Here is a 14,441-nt window from a genome sequence, read left to right as displayed (position 1 = left end):
ATAAAAACTAGATAATCTGCTTTTTCCCCCAAATTAAAACAGAGGACTATGAATTGGCAGGCTGAATGGCAACGCTCCTGATTTATTGAGATCTTTTGTGGTCCAGCTGCGTATTATGTCACCCAAACGATTGATGGCACTTCCAAGATGTACTGTTCACTCAGTACTGCTGCAGAAAGTGGCCGAGAATCTCAGAGCTCAAGTCTCAAAAATATTCAATTTAAACTTAAAATAACAGCTTTCAGACCAAGAGGAAAAGTCATAACACCACTTCCAAGAAAACAAAGCGGCGATCATTGCACAGAGAGCAACACTTACCTGTATCAGGTTGTACTTTCTCCTTCTCTGAATCAAATAATGACATTTCATTCCCTGTTGCCGGAATTGGAGAAGGGAGTGATGGAGACTGAGTGGACTGGTTTTCTTGTCCTGGGGATATAGAGTCTATCTTGACGCTATTGTTCTTTGAAATACTCATTGCTATTTGGTCAGCTTCACTATCAAGTCCACCAAAACGGCCCACTTCAGGCTTTTTTATTGCCAAGGAGGCATTAAATCCTTTCAAGTGCTCACTCAAAGAGGACTCCCTCATTTCAACTTGTAGCAGTTCTTCATTTCCTATACCAGCACTCTTTGTACTCTCATCAATCTCAGGGGCCATCAGTTGTTGCATATCTTCGTAGAAAAAATACACATTTTTTTAAAAGTCACAACAAATATTAACTCCCTTACTAGTTAATGATTAATATAATAAATATTATTTTCAACTTCAGTGTTAATAGAGGTATTTATGCCAAGAAAAGTCCAACAATTGTGCTTATGACCAAACTGACTGAATTTAATTTTCAAGTCGTTTGATCTTTACAATTTTCATTTTGAGCAAATTAGGCATCAGAAATATTTTCTTTATATCTGGTCTTCTTAAATTATTGTTTTGATTCACTTTGCCATCACAGCTTCCAGATGAATACGTCCACGCTGCTTATTAAAACTCAGGGAAAAGTCCTGAGAATGTCTGGGCATGATGCCTGACATGAAGGAACCAGTCTGCTGTGTTCATCTCTGGCAACCGTGCTACAAGATTTGACAAAGAATGGTAACAAACCACTTCAGATCGAGCTCAGTGCCTCTAGTTAAAGATCCACCTGCAGCATGACATTATGTTCAGCTCCAGGCAAATCCAAACAAAAAGCTTCCATCAGCTGCAGTTAATTCAGGTTTTTATAGACAGGACTTTTAAATAAAAGTTGTATCTTAAACTTTACACAAGTTATTTTGTGCAGTTCCTAGGGTGGCCTCTCATGGGACATCTTACCTCCTTGCCACAGAGCAGTAAATTCACATGCTCCCACATTCTGTGACAATATTTCGCCTTCTTAAATTTGTTTTTCACTTAGGGAGCAGGATATTTATAATGAACACTTTCAACAGATAACATTCACATTCTTTAAGATAAAAATATAATAGTTGGAAACAAAAAGCAAATGAATAATTACACTATCAGCTTAGAATGAACCTTCTAACACACCACAAAGGAACTACAGCTTTGAAAGCCATTATGTATAACTGACAGAATGGAACGCATGAAATGAATTCTAACAAGAAAGAGGAAGTTAACTTGCCTCTTCAAGCAACACTTGTGCCAAAAAATAAAGATACATTGATAAAACTTACCAGAAAAGGTGGCTGGCAAAAAGATGAGTAGGATCTGTTGTGCATTCACAAATCTGGTATAACATCTCCACTGAGGAATGGTCTCATTTTCAACTGAAACTACATTGTCCTCAGTCATATCAGCATTCCCAACACTCTAATCAAGAGAAGTATATTTTTAATGCAAAGCATTAAGTAAGAATTTCAAATATTTCATTCTGGAATAAGCTTTCTGAAAATGCACTTTATTATAAGAACTGCCACATATTTTGCTCATTATCAGGAAGTATAGCCATTAGTAAAACTTTTCGGCGAGCTACAATAATCACAAAAGGTCATTCATTGGTAAAGCTGCGCAGAGCTTAAAAAGATTCAGGAGCCTTTTAGAACTTTCTGGTGGGTGACAATTACCACAATCTTTTTAGGAACATGGCAGGGGACAATAAAAAGAAATGAGGTTTAAGCAGAGCAGCCATTGTAGGAGTGGGCCAATGTTAGAGTGGTCAGGCTTTGGCTCAACAAGCTTGGGCAAGGACAGGTATAGGCTTAATCTTAAGATTAAGAAATTACAGGCATAACAAGTGCAGGCAGAATAGTAGTTCAGCTCCTCCTGTGAGATGTGGGATTTCAAATCACCTAACTGACTCCCTGATGAGTACATCTGCTCCTGACTGACAAGGTCAAGGAACTGGAGCTGGATGACCTCAAAACCATCCAGGAGGCTGAAAACCTCATAAATAAGACGATTACAGATGTGGTCACCCAGAGTGCAGGCTCCAGATAGTAGACGGGTGAGCACCAAGAGAAATAAGGGGAGTACATAGTCAGTGCAGGGTTCCCCAATGACCATTCCACTCAGCAAATAAATATACCCCTTTAGATACTCCTGGGGCAACCTAACAGGGCAGTTCAGAAGCAGCTAAGCTAGTGGCAAAGCGATAGTGATAGGGGCTTCGACAACTAGGGGGACAGCAGCATATACTGCGGCCACACGACAATCCAGGATGGTTAACAAGGTAAGAGCACATGGTATTGCAGGAAAGATGGATACAAGATTGGCTCCCTGCAAGTCAACCAGATTGAGAATAAAGGGGGCCCACTCTGGCTGGCTGTCACTGACTACCGACGGTCTGCAGGGCTCGTTATTGGAACCGCTTTTCTTGAAATATATCACGATGAAATTGATGGCTTAATGGCCACGTTTACACACAAGGATAGGAAGAGGAACGGGTAGTGCTGAGGAAGAAGGGAGTCTGCACAAGGAGTTGGGCAGATTCGTAGAATGGGCAAATAAGTGGCAGATGGAATGTTGTGTAGAAGTGTATGTTTGTGCAATTTGGTAGAAGGAATAAAGGTATATACTACTTTCTAAACGGCGAGAAATTCAAAAATCAGAGGTGCAAAGGGACTTGGGTTAAAAAAGCTTCACTCCCAGAATGAGCTCAATGCCATTTATGCTCACTTTAACCATCAAAAAACATTGAGGCACCTTCACACTCCCACTGCCTCCGCTGCCCGTGATTTCAGTCTCTGAGGCCAACGTGACAGCATCCTTTAGAAGGGCAAACCCAGAGAAAGCATCCAGCCCAGACAGGGCACCCGCCCGAGTACATTTGTGCTGATGATCAATGGGCTGGGAGTGTTCACCGGTATCTTTAACCTCTCGCTTTGGCAGTCTGAGATATCCTCTTGCTTCAAACAGGTTTCAATTCTACCGGTGCCCAAGAAGAATGTGGTAACCTGCCTCAGTGACTATTATACAGTAGAACATACAATCACTACAATGAAGTGCTTTGAGAGGTTGCTGATAAAACATATTAACTCCTGCCAGATAAGCAACTTGGATCCATCCGAATTTGTCTACTGGCACAACAAATGGCAAATACGATTTCACTCAATCCTGGAACACCTGGACAGCAAGGTACATACATCAGGATGCTCCTAATTGATTGCAACTCAGCATTCAATATTATTATCCCCTCAAAACTAATCAATAAGCTTCAAGACCCAGGCCTCAATTTCTTCACATGCAGACCCACAATCTTCCTGCACCACAGGACTGCGTGCTTAACCCCCATTCTACTCACTTTATACTTGACTCTGAGATTAAGTACAACCCCAGTGCTATACTTAAGTTTGCCGATGATACCATTGTTATTGGTCAATTCAAAGATAATGACTTATCAGCATATAGGAGGGATGTTGAAAAGCTGGCCCTCCCTCAACGTTAGCTAGACCAAGGAGATCATTACAGGAGGACAAAACTGGAGGTCGATGTGACAGTCCTCATTCGGGGAATTAGAAGTGGAGAGGGTCAGCAGCTTTAAATTCCTTGGTGTTATCCTTTCAGAAGATCTGTCCTGGGTCCAGTACTCAAGTGCCTTTACAAAGAAAGCAAGGCAGTGCCTCTACTTTATTAGAAGCTTGAGAAGATTCAGCATGTCATCTAAAACTTTGACAAGCTTCCATAGATGCACAGTGGAGAGTATACACTGATTGCATCTCGGCCTGGTATGGAAATACTATTGCTCATATACGGAAAAGCTACAAACAAAGCAGTGGATACGGCTCAATCCATCAGAGGTAAAGCCCTTTTCACCACTGAGCACATGTACACGGAGAACTGTTACTGGAAAGCAGCTTGAATCATCACCATCCAGGCCATGCTTTCTTCTTGCTGTTACCATCAGGAAGGTGGTGCAGGAATCTCAGGACCCACACCACCAGGTTCAGAAACAGTTATTACCCCCTTAACCAACAGGCTCTTCAACCAGAAGGGATAACTTCGCTCAACTTCACTTGCCCAATCATTGAAATGATCCCTAAACCTATGGACACACTTTCAAGGACTTGTCATCTCATATTCTTGATATTTATTGTTTATTTATTAATTATTATCATCTTCTTTTCTCTTTCTTTTTGTATTTTGCAGAGTTTGTTTCTTTTTCCCCCTACACTGGTTGTTATCTACCCTGATGGGTGTGGGTTTTACATTGATTCTATTGTGTTTCTTGTATTTACTGTGATCATTCTCTGGGGCACCCCTCTGTTTTCGTGGATGGTTGCAAAGAAATAGCATTTCAGGATGTATATTGTATACCTTTCTCTCATATTAAACTGTACCTTTGAAAAAGGAATCTTAGAGTTGTGTAAGGTGACATATACACCATGTACTTTGAATAAATTTACTTTAAACTTTGACTATAACATAAGAGCAAGGATGTAATGCTGAAACTTTATAAGGCATTGGTCAGGCAACATATGAGAAATTCTGGCTTCCTATCCAAGAAAAGATTTGCTGGCATTGAGAGGGCCCAGAGGAGATTTACTATACAAGAATGGTTCTTGGAATGAAAAGGTGAATGAATAAGGAGCTTTTAATGGCTTTGGGCCTGTACCCGCTGGAGATAACAACAATGAGGGGGAATCTCATTGAAACCTACTGAATATTAAAAGGTCTTCATAGAATGGATGTGGAGAGGATGTTTCTTACAGTGGTGAATCTAGGACTAGGGGGCACAGCCTTGGAATAGCGAGACGTCCATTTAGAACAGAGGTGACGAGGAATTCCTTTAGCCAGAGGGTAGCAAATGTGTGGAATTGATTGCCACAGGCAAGAAGAAAGCATGGCCTGGATGGTGATGGTTCAAGCTGCTTTCCAGTAACAGTTCTCCGTGTACATGTGCTCAGTGGTGAAAAGGGCTTTACCTCTGATGGATTGGGCCGTATCCACTGCTTTGTTTGTAGCTTTTCCGTATATGAGCAATCAAAAACTTATCAACCTTTACTTTAAATATACTCCACAGTAAAGGTTGATAAGTTTTTGATTAGTTGGGGCATCAAACATTAAGGGGAGAAGGCAGAATGGGATTGAGATAATAAATAATAAAGCAGTCTCCATTGGCTGAGTAGCCTAGTTTTCCTCCTGTGTCTTCTAGTGTAAGACCAGCAATTATTGTCGATTCGTAATTTCTCTTGAAAAGATAATCTTCAATTACATCTCTCCAACAGGACTTCCTTATTCAACATACTTCTCCTAACAGTAAATGATATGTTAATCTTTATATTCTTCAAACAGGTAATAAATCATCAGATATTCCCACTGACTGATCCTTGACATCACTATAATTATACTTAATAATGCAAGGATGAAACACAATCTCAAACAAGCGCTCCTTTCAAACTATAAAATTACTATTTCAATATAATGTGTCCATATACTCTAAGTATAGGGAATGAATTGTGCTAAGATGTTGTATCACAAAGGAACAGGCTTGAATTAGTACTATTAAACAATTGCACAACTCCTGCAGGCAGAAATATGTAATCATAATAAAACAGAACCTAAGTTTAGTCATGCTATATAAATAAAATATCTTATTACTATTGGCAACGAATTGAAGTTACAAGTTAAATCCAGGGATATGATCACATGGGAGAATTCATTCTTCACTTGTACTGAGCATTATCACGAGTGACTAAGTTCACTGCACACAACCCTTTACTGCATTAAATATTAGCTCAGAGTCCAAATTAATCACAAATGAATAGGACAAAATGTAAAGCTACTCTGAAACTTAATCCAGTTTATAAACACATTAATCAAATACGTAAGATTATCATTGGAAACAACTTGTAAATAAACAATAATTTTATTGAAATTAAAATGACTGTAGTTGAAAAACAGTCATATCACATATGATGTAGTCATATATCATATCATATGACATAGTCATAGTGATACCTATCACATGCAAGCCTTAAATTAAGTGCCAAGAATGTGATACTTATCCAGTTTGCTGCTGGTGGAAGTAATGTGTAATAACCTAGCCTTAGCCCAAGCAATTTACCATCTTCAAATATCAATTTCTTTCATCGGTTTTATCTGCTACATAGTTAGAAGAAAGTTTGTTAAATTTGAAACATTTTAATGCTACCCTCTTTGGAATTGGCAGAAACTCTAAATTCTCAACACTAACAAAACCTTTAAGTACTGTAATTTCACTGTGGCTTATGGGTTGTGGGCTTTATTCCATAGTCCACGTTAAAAATGTTTCTGGTTTCTGGTCAGCCCCTTTTTGTTGCTATTTTGTGTGATTTTGATTAGGGTGGACAGGCTCTGTGACCTGAAACATAGAGCTAGATTCAACTGAACTGAGTTGAAATGAATATATCTGGAATGGTGTGACAATTTGTGATTTGGTGCTTTATATCCTATGTTTTTACTTGTTTTTTGTGTTGGAGGTTTGATGTTTTTCTTTGAATGGGTTCCACGGTTTTCTTTCTTTGTTTTATAGCTGTCTGCGGGGTTGTATATTACATACAGTCGGCCCTCCTTATCCGCGGATTCCATCAACCGCGGATCGGGAAAACCCGTTAGTTCTCTCTCCAGCACTCGTTATTTGAGCATGCACAAACTATTTTTTTTGTCATTATTCCCTAAACAATACAGTATAACAACTATTTACACAGCATTTACATCATATTAGGTATTATAAGTAATCTAGAAATGACTTAAAAGTACAGGCAGTCCCCGGGTTATGAACTAGTTCCATTCCTGAGTCTGTTTTTAATTCGGATTTGAAGTCAGAACAGGTACATCCGGTATTATTTAGCATCAGTTAGTCAAATGATTTTCTTAGTTAAGTGGATTCAGAGCCGCACCGCCAGGTTCTAAAGACCACTGCACTGAGACAGGTTAAATAAAGGACTTGAGCATCCACGGTTTTTGGTATCCACGGGGGGGGGGGGGGTCTCGGAACCAATCCCCCGCGGATAAGGAGGGCCGACTGTACATACTTTGATAATGAATGTACTTTGAATCTTTTAACCAGGACTCTCATTTGAGTGGGATTCCCAAGGGATATTAAAAAGATTTTGGATGTGTTTAGTGGTCCAGTGCATGTCACACCACAATATACTGCTACAGACTTCCCAAACTCACCTGTAACGTGCTGGTTGAACCCATGACCTCTTTGTTATTCCCCAGGGCATGCAATGACATCATTGTGTCTTGTCTCTCCAATTTTTTGAACACTTTCAGTGGTTCTTCTAGTGAAGAAACAGGATATAACAATTAAACATGCTGCAAGCATTTTATTCTGATTGAACTAGATTTATAAAGATATTGCAATGTTCTGAAAACGTAGAACTCAAATGACAGAAGCTTCATTTGTTTTTAGTTGGGATTGACAGAAATTTTAATAGAAGCAGAAACCTTTTCCTTAAACTAGCTCCTCATGTGCTAAAATGTGATGAGTCACAAAACAAAGAAGGACAATCTCTCTTTGAAACACCTGGGTGGTGGTAGAGGCAGAAAGATTGAGGCATTTAAGAGATATTTAGGTAAGCACATGAATCTGAGGATATGGGCATTGTGTAAACAGAGAGGATTGGTCTAGTTGAAGATTACTCATTTAATTGTCTTGGCACAACATTGTAGGTCAAAAGGACTGTTCTATAGCTGTTCTATGTTGTACATAGATCCTGAACTAATATGGAAAAAAAAATTAAGTCTTGTAGCTTATTAAGACCAAAGGTTGATACAAGCAAGTGAAAACTATCTGCATTATTTTACCTTTTACAGGTGGTAGAGTGAAGGGAATGGAATGACCATTTCGATCCCGCTGCATAATTTGCTGCATAAAAGTTGCATGATCAGAGTCAGCCAAAGGCAATTCCCGGTCACTGAGGGTCTCTTGCAAACAATTATGAAAAAGACTCAAGAGAATCTCATTGGGCAAAGAAGAGGTTTCCTTTGCACTTTCATCATCTTCCCCTGAGAGAAAAGGCACAACAGATGATAATCCTCCAAATATACAATAGAACTCAAGCTTTAAACAGATCTTGGGATCATGCAAAACAGCATCATACAGACACATAGCGTCCTATTTGTAAATAGTCTATGAGGAGGAGACAATGGGCAGTGAAGTCTCTTGGACCTGACTGGTGTGGAGCAGAGTTGCATCAGGACTCTGTGTAACGCCATTGGTGACATGGACTTCTCAAAACAAACCCAAACTACAAAGCAGGAAAAAAAGCTTTGATGCATCGCAAAACATGTTGTAGGCTTTGTCATTATGAGCAATGCATCTGTAATGCTGTACCTCACAGGTCCAGAGACCTGGCTTCAACGCTAACCTTTGGTTCTGTCTGCATAGAATTTGCATGTTCTTTCTGTGCCTTGCATGATTTGATTTCCTCTGAAAGCCCAAAGATATATCTGCAGGTAACCCTTGGTTGAGCAGTAGCACCTGCTTAGCCCCCCACCCCCCTGATCAGGGTCAAGTGAAGCCATAGGAACTGGAAATTATGGTCATATGAGCAGCTGGAGCACATAACAAGTCCTGGTTAATCGACTACGGATGCCAGGCAGATTATCTCTGAAGAATATCGATAATGGTTGGGATCACCCACCTTGTAAAGACACTGCCCAGAAGGAGACAATGGCAAAACACTTGTGTAGAAAATATTGTCAAGAACATCAATGGTCATGGAAACATCATGATTGCTCTTGTCATATGACACAGCACGTAATGAACAAACGACTGTACGTTATCCCAGACGTAGTTGAGTGATAGAAGAATCAGACTGGGATTAATGGCATATGAGGGAGAAATGGGTTAGGAGGAGGGTGTGACTGAAGGGCTTACTCAGAATTCATAGATTATATGGTCTCCTTCTATGCTGCAAAGACAAAAAAATTAGATTTTCTGATGGCTCCTGAGGCTCCAAAAAAGTTATAAATATTAAAAATTTGAAATATAAACAATACAAGCTTTCAAATAAAGTCAGAGAAACTCTTAAATCATTAAAATACTATTATAAACAAATAATTTTAAAAACAAAGTAACATTATATTGTTCTTGTCTTACTTCCTCTCTGCTGCAGTAGCTCCAGTCATATGAACAGGTTTGCAGATTCTGTACCAGGTCAAACAAGCAGATTCCCTGGCTTAGGCACAGGGAATTCCAGCAAGGAAATGTTCTGTTATTAAACTCTATGCAGAGTCCAATTGCAGAGTGCAGTAGTAACATTTGCTAGGCTACCAATCAAGTAAGCTGCTTTGTCCTTGGAACATAGGACAGTACAGCACTGTCTCACAATGTCTGTGTCAACTACTATGCCAACCTAAACTAACTCCATCTGCCTGTACATGCCTACATCCATCCATTTCTTTTCTTCATGTGCCCCCTAAAGACTGCTATGACACCATTACTCCTAGCAGCACATTACAGACGTACCACGCCGCATGGAGAAACTTGCCTTATAGATCTCCTTAAAGTTTTGCTTTGCCCCTCTAGCATTTCTACCCTGACAAGCAGATTCTGGCTTCCCACACTATCTACATTTCTGATTATCTTATTTCCTTTCATCAGGTCATCACCAGCCTCTAGTTACTTGCCAGCTCCTTACTTCACTCATCCCCTCCATGTTTCACCTATCACCTTGCAGTACTTCTCCCCTCCCCCCACCTTCTTACTCTGACTCTTGTTTTTTCTCCAGCCCTGATGAAGGGTCACGGACTGCAACATCGGTTGTACTCTTTTCCATAGATGCTGCCTGGCCTGCTGAGTTCCTCCAGCATTTTTCGCGTGTTGCTTGGATTTCCAGCATTTGCAGATTTTCTCTTGTTTGTCCTTACATTACTTGTAACTTTAGGGTAACAAGCAGGTGATGAAGAAGGGTGTGTGCCTCAAGCACAAGTGGAACCATCTAACATGATATTGCTATGGGTGCATCTTCACTGAACGCAGGCATTACGGTTTTCCCTATTCCAGAAAAGCATGACTGTGATACCTTACCTTTAGTCAAGGTGTGAAAAAGTAACTCTATTTGTTGGCACTTTGGCAAAAGTTTCATCAGATGAAACTGAAATGGTATTGTTTGGATGAAGTCATTCTCCCCGTCATTCTCACCTGTATTAGAAAACAAGAAAAGGGTAGTCATTTTAGCTGGATTATGGAATGGAGAGAGGGTTCAAGTGGGAAAAAAAATTGTAGTTCATGTAACACTCTCAGAACATTATAGACATCACTTTGATTAAAAGAAGGTATATCACGTGGTTATTATAAGAATAAAGAAACATACATAAGGAAATTAAAGCACAGACCCTGAAGCAGAGTAATGGGAATAATTATAAAGCAATGCAGTCAAAGGTCATAATGAATAAGAGAAAAATAAGACAGCTGGAAGGAACATAATGCAATTACGCAACAAGTAATTTGTTAGGATTTTTTGAAGTTCAGAATCTCTTGGTCTGCGGAGTCAAACAGGCCACAAAGAAAATACAAATAATGGCTTCATCAATAATGTACTGACTATTGATCCACCACACCCTTATTTCTTTCTGCTCTGATGGTCAAAGGAGATAATTTCACTCAACTTCACTTGGCCATTCACTGAAATGTTCCCACAATTTATGGACTCACTTTCAAGAACCCTTCGTCTCATGTTCTCGATATTTAGCATTATTTATTCATTATTATTTATTTCTTTTTGTTGTTTGATGTCTTTTGCACACTGGCTGAACACCCAAGTTGGGGGAATCTTTCATTGATTCAATTATGGTTAATACTCTAATATGGATATATTAAGTAGGCCCACAAGAACATTAATCTCCGAGTTGTATATGGTGACATATGTGTACTTTGACAAAAAATTTTTGAGCTTCTGTGCCACAACAATAACCTCTCACTCAATGTTAGCAAGATCAAGGAGCTGATTATTGACTATAAGAGGAGGAAACCAAAGGCCAATGAGCTAGTGCTTGGGGATCAGAGCTGGAGAGGGTCAGCAATTTAAGCTTCCTTGGAGTTAACATTTCTGAGGATCTGTTCTGGGTACTTTACAAGTACCATTACTTTCTTAGGAGTTTGCAAAAACTCAGCATATCATCTAAAAGTTTGACAAACTTCTATAGATGTGGGGTGGAGAGTATTTAGACTGGTTGCATCGTGGCCTGGTATAGAAATACCAATGCCCTTGAATGGAAAGGCCTACAAAAACTAGTGGAGACAGCCCAGTCCATCACATGTAAAGCCTTTCTCACCACTAAGCACATCTACAAGGACCATTATCGAGGGCATGCTCTCTTCTCCCTACTGCTATCAAGAAGGTGGTACAGGAGCCTAAGGGCCAATACCATCAAGTTCAGGAAAAGTTACTACTCGTCAAACTTCATGCCCTTGAACCAGAGGGGATAATTTCATTCAACCAAAGTAAATTGTTCCTACAACCTATGAACTCATTTTCAATGGCTCTTCGTTTTCTACATATTGGTTATTTATTGTTTATTATTATTTTGTCTTTTTTCTCTTTTTGTATTTGCAAAGTTAGCTGTCTTTTGTATATTGGTTGTTTGTCCACCTTGTGTGTGATTTCTCAATAATCCTATTGTTTTGTATTTACTGTAAACAAAGATAGCACCAGTGAACAATGCAACCAAAGGTGACATCTATCTGTTTAGAAAACTACTTTTCATACTTCTTTTTACAAATATGATTCTGCTACTAAGCCTTTACGTGTGATTGGAACTTGTGATTTACACTTTGATGGTGCTTTTGGGCCAATTGAGCGATCTGGCGCTTTCCCATCTTAGAGGGACTTTGGTGAGGTTTCGAGCCGAGTGTGAGGCCTAGAGCCCAAGAATGCTGGAGAGGGAGCGCAAGTCCACGATCAACTCCATCTCTTGCCAAACTTGCCGATTAAAATGTCAACACACACAAAATGCTGGAAGAACTCAGCAGGCCAAGCAGCATTTTGTGTGTGTTGCTTGGATTTCCAGCATCTGCAGATTTTCTCTTGTTTGTGATTAAAATATCAAGCAAGATTGGAATCAACAAGGATGAGAGTGGAAGACGAGCAGGTGTCCAGCACAGTCTGCCTGTGTTTGACCAGTCTCTCCCACTCACTCACTGCTGCCAGAGGAAGGTGACTGCGCTTGACCGGTCTCTCGCTTGCTCTCACTCTATACTGTCGGAGTCTTGGGTTTTTGGCAAGGTTTAACTGACGTGCTTTATGGATTAGACTTGACAGTTCAAGTTAGGCATGCATTTCTGCTTACTCCTTTATTTATTGCTATTTTGATTGGCTCTCCAGCCTGCACTTTGCACTCTACAAACAACTGTGCTAAATTGAATTGAACAGAACGAAACTGAACATTCCTAGACTGTCTCAATGACTCTGTGGTTTGAAGTTTCATATTCTGTGCTTTCACTCATTTTTTTCTACTTGCATGATTTTTTTTTGCCCTTTGAGTGTTTGATATTTTCTTTAAATAGGTTTCACGGTGCTTCTTTGTTTCATGGCTGTCCATGGGAAGATGAAGCTCAGGGTTGTATACTGTTATACATAATAAATGTACTTTGTACTTTGAATGCCTACAAGAAAATGAATCTCAGGGTTTTATTTGGTGACATATGTACTTCAATAATAAATTTACTTTGAACTTTTTCTGTAACTGCAAACATTATAGTCCACTTTGTTACTGTTCTCCCTTTGTACTACCTTAATGTACTTGTGTTTCGATGGCATGCAAAACAGAAGTTTTAAACTGTATCTCTACAAAGGACAATAAACCGACTACCAAGTACAGCATTTCTAGGAACCACACTATATAATGGGAATGCAACACAACATAACCCTCTTAAAAACATGAACAATGGGCACCTACTTTCATTACCATTGACATATGGCTTAAAGCTACTTTGAAATTTGTATGTTTCTGTGCAGAAGCTAAGATATTTATGACCCTCTTTGGAATTAAAAGTCAATTAGCAGGCTTCAGCCCTGTGTTCATAGTTCCTCAGACTTGCCTATTGACTGGCTCTTCCACTGTGCACCTGACTGCACATATACTAAAGCAGCTTGAAACACATTACTGCTAATGAAAGCTCTATGCCATCATTTCAGTACATTAAAGACAATTTTTTGACTGCCAGTAAATTGAGTTCTAATAAAAGGACTGAAAATACTTCAGGTATAATGACGCAGGAAGTCGTTTTCAGAGTGAGAGAGAAAACAGCAATCAATAGCTTATTCATGGAAGTTATTTATTATGGTAAAAATTCAAACCAACAGACTGGATTAAGATGAAGTAAGTTAGAAACAAGAAGTCAAGAAGAATGCGTTTCTATAAAACTACAATTATAATTGAGAAAACGTGGCATGTAAAGTAAGTAGATCCTGAAAACAATAAATTATTTAACTTAAATATTCTTATTAAATAAGGGATATCTAGGTAATACTATGAATTATCAAACTCTTCATTTGTGTGCAGTGAAATCTATGTTCATATCAATGTTATGCTTCTCCACATTTTTAACTACAAAGTTATTTAAGAAACTTGCCAAAGCAATTTCATAACTGATCCTGAACAAGTTAACACACAATGCTTCAAGTAACACCAAGCAATGTGAAGAAAATAATCAGGTGACATGTTTTATTAAGCATAGAGATGGTGCAACAATACTAACAAGAAAATCCTTACATCAGACTTATTTCTCTCTCCACTACTCCTGCCCAAAATAAGTACTTTAACAGATTTGTCAGGCAAGATATCCCTTGAGGAAACCATACTGACTACAGCCAATTGTATCAAAAGTACCCTGAGATCTCATCCTTGATAACTGACTACATCTTCACAATCACTGAGATCAGACTAAGTGACTTACAATTTCCTTTCTTCTGCCTTTCCCTTCCTGAAGAGTAGAGCGGCATTTGCAATTTTCCAGTCTCCTGGAACCATTCCAGAATCCAGTGTTTCTTGAAAGATCATTACTAATTCC

At 39.2% G+C, this 14,441-nt stretch overlaps 1 protein-coding gene across 3 annotated transcripts in view; it reads right to left on the bottom strand.

The window, feature by feature from the left end:
- Window positions 1-14,441, bottom strand: part of szt2 (SZT2 subunit of KICSTOR complex) — a 230,927-nt gene that overhangs the window by 149,376 nt on the left and 67,110 nt on the right. For all 3 annotated transcript variants that reach the window (XM_059984006.1, XM_059984008.1, XM_059984007.1), the window contains exons 21-25: window positions 10,458-10,571; window positions 8,231-8,431; window positions 7,598-7,704; window positions 1,675-1,810; window positions 319-675 (exon numbers count right to left, since the gene is read on the bottom strand). In XM_059984006.1, coding sequence (XP_059839989.1) covers window positions 319-675; window positions 1,675-1,810; window positions 7,598-7,704; window positions 8,231-8,431; window positions 10,458-10,571 — 915 coding nt within the window. The remainder of the gene's footprint in view (window positions 1-318; window positions 676-1,674; window positions 1,811-7,597; window positions 7,705-8,230; window positions 8,432-10,457; window positions 10,572-14,441) is intronic.

This window comes from Hypanus sabinus, chromosome 11 (genome assembly GCF_030144855.1).
Source record: "Hypanus sabinus isolate sHypSab1 chromosome 11, sHypSab1.hap1, whole genome shotgun sequence".
Lineage (NCBI taxonomy): Eukaryota > Metazoa > Chordata > Chondrichthyes > Myliobatiformes > Dasyatidae > Hypanus > Hypanus sabinus.
The sequence above is the reverse complement of the archived record's forward strand: the minus strand, read 5'-3'. Positions and strand labels throughout refer to the sequence as shown.